The 10,807-nt window shown below is 43.0% G+C and overlaps 1 protein-coding gene across 5 annotated transcripts in view; it reads right to left on the bottom strand.

Annotated features, from left to right (window-relative positions):
• Positions 1-7,672: 7,672 nt before the first annotated feature.
• BCAS3 (BCAS3 microtubule associated cell migration factor) overlaps positions 7,673-10,807 on the bottom strand; it is a 482,555-nt gene continuing 479,420 nt past the window's right edge. For 4 of the 5 annotated variants that reach the window (XM_044993805.1, XM_044993807.1, XM_044993802.1 and 1 more), the window contains one exon: positions 7,673-8,604. In XM_044993805.1, the coding sequence (XP_044849740.1) occupies positions 8,456-8,604 (149 nt within the window). In that variant the 3' untranslated portion in view covers positions 7,673-8,455. The remainder of the gene's footprint in view (positions 8,605-10,807) is intronic. The other variant, XM_044993808.1, reaches the window with a different exon arrangement.

The raw sequence follows: 10,807 nt of genomic DNA, 5'->3' as shown, positions 1-10,807 counted from the left end.
CCAGGAGAGTTACCACCTTTCATCCCAGTGCGCTAACTTCACCCTCTCTTCCAGGAGGAGGACAAGACTGGTCTGACCAATGAGTTACAAGTCTGCATGAGCGCCTAGGCAGCCATCTGCATTGCTTGTGCTGGAAAGTCCACTGGTGATTAAATACACTGGGCCGGATCCTCAGCTGGTGGACCATGCTCCATTGACTTGGAGGAGCTGGTCCGACACTTGCTTGCCTTAGCTTTTAGCTGATTAGATCAGAAGTTCTTCCTGTGCTGTCCGCATCCCTCCTCTCTCTCTCTCTCCCTCCAATCTGCAGAGAGGTTTTAGTCTCTTGGTGCAATATGGATTTGACTTTGCTTAGGCTGGACTGTTATCCTCATGTGTTACATGGTTATTAATTAGCAAATGCCCCAGAAAACTTAACCCCAGCCCAACCCTGGTATGGGGCTTCAGTGTATTTCTTGATGGCCATGTGTTCGCATCACAAAATCAACTATTACAAATGGTTTTAACTGGCACCTGTGTTTGCAGTCTCAGCAGAGGCGCTAGGGATTAAATGTGCCTTCCAGACTAAACTCCCTAGAGGTGGTCTCTCCAGGACAGGGCTGAGATACATTGTTAAGGAACCAGGGATCAGGAAGCTTGCATCAGTTCTTGCTGTGTTGCACTTGTTCTGTGGCCAGAGGACTCGAGTCTCTTGAGCTGTGGAGTGTATGACTGAATTCAGATAGATCCGCCCCTAAGCCATGACCAAAAGCCCATTGAAGTCAATAGAAGTACTCTCATTGATTTCAATGAGCTTTGGATCTAGCAAGATAAATATTAACTAAATAAGAAACAGTAATAATCTGCTGCGTAGGAACTCTGCCATGTCTGACAATATGTTTTATAACACAAAAAGAAACGAAAACAATTCATTGCCACTTTCTGCTGGTCCATGTTTAAATCTCTCCCTGTTTCTCACACAGATACCAGAACAAACCACAAATTTCAATTTATCAGGGTTATCTACTGGCCCTACTTTTTCTACAAGGAACATCATCAAAGTGAAAATTATTTGCCAAGGAACCTACAGAGAGGCGCACCCAGAAATTAACATAACATTAAATCCAGGGGATTTTTGGTTGGTTGGTTTTGTCACAAACACAGTCATTGTGATTTATGCAGTTTGATGCCTCTAACACTCTCAGCAGAAAAATAACCTGGGATTTTTAATGATACATTACATGTCAGTGAAAGTAACTGATCAATGATGAACAGAGACTGATATGTAAGCTCAGGTCCAAAATTGCAATGGCAACTTGCTACATTGTCTTACCAAAAGCTATCAAGACAGACAATAAAACAAAACAATCCTCCAGTGCCTGTACCACTCTGAGTAATTAGTGATCGAATGGTCTAGGTCTTATATAATAGGCTTGGGAGTGAGGGCTCCTGGGTTCTAACCCTGATTCTGCTACTGATTTCCAGTGTGACTTTGGGCAAGTCACAACATTACTATGCCTCAGTTTACTCATCTGTAAAATGGGAATAATACTTATTTCCCTCATCAGGGTATGGCTCAAGCTTTATTAATTGATAGTTGTAAAATAACAGGAGATCTTAGGATGACAGGTGCTGTAAATGTGCAAAGTTAATAGAGCCATCGCTTTCAATGAGAGATGGACACGAATCTGAATTTCCCCAAGACGAACCCCCCTCTCTAGCAGAATTCGGAGGCTGATCCATATATTTGTAGAATGCCCCAACCCAAACACTCCCACACTCCGACAGGGTCACATGTTTGCAGTTTGGCCCCATTTTTAACACGTACACTTAGCGTTTGTTGGGGTAATGTTATTTCCTGATATTATTGTAACCTGCTCGCCTTAAACATCTCCACAAGACCAACCTGTTGGGCAGGAAGAGACGGACTTAGCACCAGTTAAATGCAGACGTTTATCTCTTAGCCTCAGGTTTGGAAAAGTACAGGCTGGGCTACTTGATTTGGAGAAGTGATGAATCATCTCGCTGGAGGTCCGGCCACAGCGTTCACCTTTTCGTCAATTAACGCTTAAGGCGTAACAGGGAAGGTACTGACCGCGTGCAGTTTTCTAAAAGGGTTAGGATGAATTTACAAACAGCTTTGCATAAAATCTGTCCCGCACATACAGGTCAGACAGACAGATAGCCAGTACACTTTTTACTTCATTTTAACTGTGCGGCAGCTTGGAGACTTTCCAGATCAATGACCTGATTGACAAGTTAATCTGCAAGGTTCAGGCTTAGCTTGCACACTGTATAGATTATTCAGAGGGTGCTAATGTACACACACTAAACCAGCCCTCAGCCTCGGGAGGTGTCAAATCAAAGTTGATCCCTGTCTGTCTCAAATGCCCCAGCAATCAGCTTCATTAGACATGTGCCACTTTGCTTGGTGAAGAGCTTTTTTCTGGCAATGTGAGGCATGCATTTCTCGTACCCTCTTTCTCCAAAGAGCTGGCAGTGCCATTGGAATGTAGCACCTTGAGTTCCTAATTCCTTATTCTTATGCATTATGGCCAGGATTTAACAACACTTCTATAGTCTGGTACTGCGGCAAGAGAAAAACCAGCCTAACGCTGTACTAGCCTGTAACTGGTGTAACAGTGGCATGAAAAATGCAATCCAACAGTCTCTGCCCCTCAGTATTATTAATCATGGGATCAAAAACATGCCGAGGAAGGGGCAGATGACAAGTACAACTGAAAACAGGGACTAAGTCGTCTCCTCGGCTTTTAATTACACTTGGTGATAGTGATGTAGATTAAAAGCAACCGTGGTTGGAAAGTGTCATTTTAGTGCACGGTTAATGAAGGTGAGAATCTGCAGCTAGATACACACAGACTTAACCAAAAGTCTTGTTGGCATAAACAAACAAACAGTGAATTTTGTTTGGGTATTTTTGTTTGGTTTTTTGTTCTGTTTCCTATGACATACAATTTGAATCATTTTAGTGGACTAACAAAACAAACGCAATTTCAGCCCTAGAACTTTATTCCAATTTTGGACAAAGTTAAAAGCAACTTTTGTTGTTGTTGTCATTGTTCGTTTAGCACTCAAAACCAGCTGTGGTCTCAAAACCCCATTTTGCTTGCTAATCGTAAGTGTTCGAATGGTTCAGTTTAAAAGTTACCCTTAGCAGCTGTGAAATATTAAGGTGACGTGATTACAACCTAGAGGAAGATACCAAACATTTTTACAATAGCTCAGAAGCATAAGAGAAAGACAACAGGAAATGGTGCAAACCCTGCATGATAACAAGCCACGGACGCTCCACTTTCCAAAGAAGGGATATAAGAAATCCAGTGAAATAGTCACATGCATAGTTTCGATACTCCTCAAAACACAAATCACAGCCTAATGAAATGGTTATCAACACACACATTTATCAGGGTGCTTATGGGCGTGGGGTGTGTATTCATTTATTTCACAGCTTTTTTCCCCCTAAAAGCAAAGGTCCATCTTCAGGATGACTTTTCATGGGCTAGTCACAACGTGTGGTGTGCGCATTTTTGAGATCTTTGGTACGTGGTCAGTTTATTTTGTCTGACGCTACTTGACGCTCCAATACCAGCAATCTTCGTGTTTAGCTCAGCTTCATTAATTGTGCTGGGAGCAACGTATTTGGAGATCACCAGTTCTCAGAGTTGAATATTAAGGGCCAGAATTCCTGGTTCGCTTGGGCAGCATTGTGCCATTCCAGCAACGCAAGCAGCCGTAAACATGGTTTAACCACCCAATTAAGCTGGGTTTATGCCTGCTTCGCTGTGCCAGAGCAGTGTAAAACAGCCAAAGCAAACCGGCAAATCTAGCCCAAACTATTGTCTATTCTAAGAAACCATTTTCTGTAACTATTGGCTGCGTTTCGAAATCCTACAGTTTGCAGCACTCGCTCTGCTGGCTATGCCCAGGCCTCCGTCTCTCATTAACTCTAAAACAATGTGAATATGAACTTCAAACTGCCACATTTGGAGGATCTGTTTCTTTCCACTATGTCTGCAGTGAAACGATCCCCCGATATGATTGATGTGCAATACACGATCGTGTTTATTACAGAAACCAGGGTAGAATAAGAAAGCAATATTTCATGTTAATTCATGAAATCCAACCCCAACTTTAATAGAAGGGCTTCACTTTATACTAAGGATGATATACAGTCAGTCCTGCTTTAAATGAGACATTTTGCCTTTTGAACTCAGCAGGAGGGCCACTAGTTACTACTACTGGAAGCAGTTTAAAAAAGCTGCAAGTCCAGCAGGTCTTTGGGACGCCTTTCGAGACAGCATTTTATATCGTGGCACGGCATTGCTGCATGTTACAAGCTGCATTGTCTGACAATACAGCCCTTCTGAAACACGCCTTAGATTAGTTATATTTGCGCTGTAAGGCTCTGATCCAAAACCCATTGAAGTCGATGGGAGTCGTTCCACTTCCCTGATCAGGCCCTAAAAGTGAAATTCTGACTCCACTGACCTTAATGGCACAGCTCCCATTGACATTGATGGGGCCAGGATTTCAACTTACGGGCTCAGTTGTCCAATGGATCAAATGTGCCAGCCAGTAAGAGCCCCCGGTCCTTAAGCGCTTACAGTCTAAGAGCCCGATCCAGAAAACTCTTGGGCCTGATCTACATTTAAAGATGAGATGGACCTAGCCAAGGGCTCATAAAGGGCTGTGAACAATTTCACACTGAGGTTGACCTAACCCCCCGTATAGTTGCAGCGAGGTCGATGCGAGAATTCTTCCATCCACTTAGCTACTGCCTCTCAGAGAGGTGGATGAACTAGATTGATGGGAAAAAATACACCCTTCCATCGATGTAGGAAACATCTACACTACTGCGGTGTAGCTGCAGCCCTGGGCCATGGTAGTGTAGACACAGCCAGATAGGGTTGTCCGTAGCCTCTTCACAGAAAGGACGGCCCTAAGGGCTGAATTCTGTTCTCATTTACAATGGCTCATGCTCAAATTCAATGTGGCTACACCAGTGCCAATGAGAATGGAAGAGCCAGGTAGATAGGATGCAATGTGGACTTCAAGCAACATGCTTCCTTCTTGGCTAGAACCCGAATACCCCTCCAAGGGTAAATGAGGGAGGAGAGGGGAGGGACAGTGTTGTTCCAGCAAAACACTTGGCCCCTTGTTCAAAGAGGATATTCTTTATAACCCTCATTAAGCAAGGTACTTAAGCCCGTGACCTCAATGGGAACTACTCATGTGCTTAAAATTAGGCATATGCTGAAGTACCTTGTTGAGTTAGGGCCTAAGGAGTTCCCCTTACAAAGTACTCAGCTTTCTATGGCACATACCCAGAGAGCTGATCTTGGCGGCTACTCTGTTAGGTCATCTATGAATGTATCAATTTAATCCTAAATTACTAGAGGAAAAACCCACCTCAGCTGTGATGCATGCTGGTAATTTTGGAGATCTAGCCCTTCCTCCCAGACCGGGGAAGGGGCTAGCGCCCATGGGACAGTCACTGCAATCTTTTCAATAAATGAAACGGACACTGCCCCAATCTGTAATCCCCCCTGCCCTTTAAACAAACCATCCTGATTCACCGGCGCTTCTTACAGCCTGGGGATTTCCACAGGGCTGTATTGCAGCACTTATAAAAAAGGAATTTAATGCCTGCCAACAACAAACACATCTCCAGTGACACCAGGCTGCATTACGCACTCGCCTACTTTGTGTGTTCAGACAGAGCTAGCAATCAAGCTGTGTGAGGCTCTGCGAATACGAAGCATAGCAGTTGCCTTCCTTAAAAGAACCTTGTCCCTTATGGCCGTTCGTTGGAAAGACTGAAAGTTAACAAGAATCACGGTGACAACACAATCCCTTCTGTATGTGTTAATCTGGATTTTGTTTGAACGGCTGGAACTGACCTTGGCTTGAACTATGTTAAAAATCCGAACTGGTGTGGACTGACTTGACCTTGTGGTTCCATTTGTTCTCAATGCCAGGCCTAGCCTACTCCGCTTAGTTCAATCCATTATTTTACAGCCATAAAAGAAATGCAGCATTACAGCAGAGCCTTGTTAGCACAGCTCTAGCCAGATCTGCAAGGACGTCCTCCCCAAAAACACAGGCAAATGCCTATTGATTTCAAAAGAGAGTTTTTGCCTGAAAAAGGACTCATTAAAGACTGGATCAACACCTGAAATTTTCCCGCAAACTCCCATTGTTTTGTGGATTTTAAGACAGACAGAAAAAAAATCTTCTGAGAATCAGAGGTTTGGCAGTCAAGGGGAAAAAAAAAATTGAGCCTGAGCGTGAATTTGATATTTGGCATTTGGGGACTGGGGTGAAGGAAGAAGACGGTCAATTTTGCATCAGTCAATGTGGTTGTTTCTAAGCCATAAGAGTGCAAAAAGCTTTGTGGGTTTAGATAGTTTCCTTTCATTTCCATGACTCAGAATGGGTTATATTAAAAAGAAGAAGTCAGAAGGAAATTTCATAAGCTGTTAGTCCCTGGGTTTCTCCTTAAAAAAAAAAATTAGCTGAAATACTGCGGTTTATGTGGCTACTGGACATGAGTAGTCACTAGAATTGTTTCCTACTAATATCTGTATATTATATGGGGTTTCAGCTTCTTTCATTTTATACTTAACACTTCATCTAATGCAACAGATGTTAATGGATGGCCGTGCAGTCAATAGTCCAAAACCAGAGGGTCAGGCCCTTGCAGCTAATGTAAATCAGCTTAGCTCCATTGAAGTCAATGGGCCGGATCCCCAACTGGCATAAAAGTCATAGCTCCTACACTGAAGGCAGCAGAAGTCAGTAGAGGAGAGAACAGAGGCTCTTTGCAACGATCTCTTGTCTCTTGTGGAAGCTTCTTGTCACTACAGTCCGTGAAGATTGGCAGGATCATTCATCCCGCGACCCCTTCAAATTCAGTGGAGACTCCACAAAGGTCTCATCATGGAATTTCCTGGGCTCTGTGTCTCGGATCTTACTGAAGTGTAAAAGAGGTACAAGTAGCCAGCGTTGGATGTTACCTCCATGAATAACAGATTATCAGGTTATAACGTGTTCACTGAGATTATTTTTTAAACATAACTACTTTATAACAAAAAAAGAACAGAAAAATGAACTTGCAAAGAACTGTGGCCAAAATGTTCTTACTTGGGACTCTAAAGTTAGGCACCTAAACCCATATTTAGGCATTTAAATAGTTGGCCTGATTTTTTGAAGTGCTGACATTCATTTCTTTTGATCCAAGGTGCCTAATTTAAGCCAAACATTTGGTCTGGCATAAATGGCTGACAGTTAAGGATGCAACAGACCTAGTTTGGTGCTCTTGGGTGGGTTTAATTAAGGCCTGGAAGGTCTTAATGCTGGGAAATAAGCACATACTATTTGATACAGGAATATATATGGAGCATACACACATCCTACTAACACAGCGGTTCTCAAACTTTTGTACTGGTGACTCCTTTCACACAAGAAGCCTCTGAGTGCGACCCCCCTTTTAAATTAAAAACACTTTTTTTTATATTTAACACTATTATACATGCTGGCGGTGAAGCTGGGTTTGGGGTGGAGGCTGGCAGCTTGCAACCCCCTATGTAATAACCTCGTGACCCGAGGGGTCATGACCCCCAGTTTGAGAACCCCTGTACTGACACGACACGAACACTGACGCTAAAGCAGATTTGGTTAAACTTAGATTTATTCAATGACACATGCACATTTGGACAGCTAGTAGCGTTCCAGTGAACAATTTTTATAACTGAATAGGAGATATTTATGACTTCTGTTAGTCAATTAAGAACATTTCTAAAATACATGACTAGAATAAAACTGGAGCAATAAAGATAATTCTTCCCAAGAACAAAAAGAAACTTCTTCATTTGTAATACTCCTGGCATCAATTAATATCAGCAGGGAACCAAAGGAGGACAGCAAAGAGATGCAGAAACGAAGTAATAACGTATCAGTCCTATTCGCCATCTGTCTCGTAGACAGTCCTCAAGTTTTCACTCCCATCCGTTCGTTCTTCAATGCTCCTCAATTTTGCAAACAGCTAGAATTCACCGGCTGGATGGCTAATTCACCACTCAAGTTATGCAGATGCCCTTTATTTAAACACGAAAAAGCGGGAAATGGTTGTAAAATCATGGGCTCAACCAAAAAATGGTTTTAAAAGTATTTCTCCTCTAAACGGTCTCTTCCTGAACACACCAAAAAGAAGCCACCAAGCTGTAAGGATTGAAGAAAGAGTCTCTTCTTATCAATATTGCACAGGAAAACAAACTCAATAAATTGTCAATATATTTTAAGAAGACTTTAAGCAGAAGAGTCGTCAATATTTATTAGTGTAACGAGAACCATTCAGCAGTGCAGCTAACGGGTGGGTGAAATACACATCAAAACTGTTTAGATGGAGCGACATTTAGTTAGCCAGTCTGAATCTCTTCTCGTATGTTTGGCTAATTTAAGGGAATCCTGTAGGGAAAAGACTTAGAGGCTGGTTTTCGTTTGTCGGGAGAGGTGATCTGTAACCATCAAAATTGCGTGGAATGCTTCCGCTGGTGGAACCAGAACTGTTACTGAGAGTCTCTATGCTTCCTTCTCGCTGAAGCTCTGAAATGGAACGAGAAAACAGGCCCTGGTTAATGTTTCAGATAAAAGAAGGACGTTTGCCATTAGAAGGCCAATTTACTGACAAATCTGTTTATTGTATCGCTGTTCTAACATTGCATTCACTCGTCATCCACCTTTTACTGGGTGATTTGACGAAACACTCCAGAGGCATCACATCTACTTCTTTCCTAGGCTTATATTTCAGTCTGAATAAAAATGGAGTTTGATTAAGACATCTAAACCTTGAATTTCAATTTCCGATGCGGTGTGTAATCACTTCCTTTGGGACGAGTACATTGATTTGCAATATATTAAGATCCCAAATCGGAGATTTGCAAGATTGAACTAAGCAGAATTATAGAAGTCCTATTGACAAACAATGGCATAACTTCACTTAACAGGCAGAGCTGGTGATATGACTAGAAAAGGAGTTCAGTTGTGATACTCGCTAACTGTGACCTGCAACAACTGCACGCAACCAATGCAGTTCAACAGCCTATTTAAAAAAGGATTTTCCACAACTTCTTTGTGCTGTACAGACAGTGGAAAGCATCTTTGTGGTTTCTGAGGCAAAGAGAAATAACAAACTTCTCTGGGTCCTTGTCTGCTAGGACTACTATCTCAAAGCAAAAGAAGAAAGCAGAAACGATCATGGTTAGCGTCCATTTACATCACTAAAAGGTGATGAAACTGTACTGATTGCAGAGGGCTGGAGGAGCCTGTAAACAGGCCCAGGGATCTAAGGTTCCTACTCTTGCAATCACACACGTATCATTCCTTCCCGGGCTGGTCTTAACTCTTGAAACACTCATATTTTTGTGTGGGCAGAACAACATTTCCAACTCTGACTCTGCGTGAGCCACTTGAATCCAAACGCTGCCTCAGCGGCAGCGTGCAGGCAATGCGACTGGCCAGCCTCACACTCTGCAGCACTCAGCGACGGCACGCAGCGGTGATATTAGGCAGGACCCCACGGACAGCACAAGCATCCTCTCCCAGCCACTCAGTGACAGATTATAACAAATATTCTGGTGAGTTGCAAAGTGAGGGCCAACGCCCACGCTCCGCACTCTGTTTCTACTCAAGCTGGAGGGATAAAAAGGGGTCAGACCTATGATGTGAAGCCCCTAATAATTCTGCTATGGGAAAGGGGCGGGGAGAGGGAACCCCCCCTCAGTCTATCTGTAGGCCGTTGACCGGATTGGTATAATGTTGAAAGGCACTTGTGGTACTATGGTGATGGGTACAGGATAAACACATGGAGCACACAGATTGACAGACAGACAGAGTTTTCCCTATTGACTTCAATGGGAGTTTTTCGTGAACAAGGACTGGCTAGGAAGTGAGTCAAGGACTGCAGGATTTGGGTGAATGATTCTAAATGTTGTTCACTGCCCAATTTTACTGTATCGCTGCCATTCACGGAGTTCAGTCTCACAATGGGATTCTACCTCAATTATAAACACTATGAAAGTCCCTTTATTGCGCTGAGACTCAGAGATAAGGACAAGCATATAAGTAAAATGCACTGCCCCCGTGACAAGCTTCATCACTAAGACAAAAACCACCCCACCCAAGTACCTTTCTAGCAGTTCCTCTTAGCATTAATACGAGGTACATGTGCATACATGGGATCATAGATCCATTTGAATTCACACCTCATCTAGTAAGATGTGGCAAATTTAGTACTTGATCGTGGAAGTAGTTTGCAAGGGAGATAATTGGCATAGGTTACACGAAGAAACAGATCTGTAGGAAGCCCGTCAACCTGTAAGAAGCAGTGACAATGCCCTAATCATGGTTTTCTTGCCAGCGTTTTGTTAAGGAATGTACAATGGATAAATGTCTTCATATTCCTTCCCATCCTAACTGTCCCAGGAGTTCAGGAAGTAAAAACAGTCATTTGAATCCGAAATGAGTTGTGTGTCCCACACGAACACTGTGCTGATCCTGGCTGATTTTGTGCTTTTATCTCCCCTTGCACACAGCTGGCTTTGGTTAAATGTCTCACGTCAGAGCTTTCGCTCACTGTGCAGCCATCACCAAGAAGACAGAACCCGGGTAGGCTCCAATCAAACATCATTAGGGCTGTTGAACTCCTTACGAGGTTACTTTCCTCTCTCTCTCGCTCTCTCGTTTTTTTAATAACCATAATTGATTTTCAGGCAAGTGCTGCATTTTCAGGACCATTAAAAAAAAAAGG

The sequence above is a fragment of the Mauremys mutica genome, chromosome 19 (genome assembly GCF_020497125.1).
Source record: "Mauremys mutica isolate MM-2020 ecotype Southern chromosome 19, ASM2049712v1, whole genome shotgun sequence".
Classification (NCBI taxonomy): domain Eukaryota; kingdom Metazoa; phylum Chordata; order Testudines; family Geoemydidae; genus Mauremys; species Mauremys mutica.
Note: the sequence above shows the minus strand (reverse complement) of the source record. Positions and strands in the feature narration are given on the sequence as shown.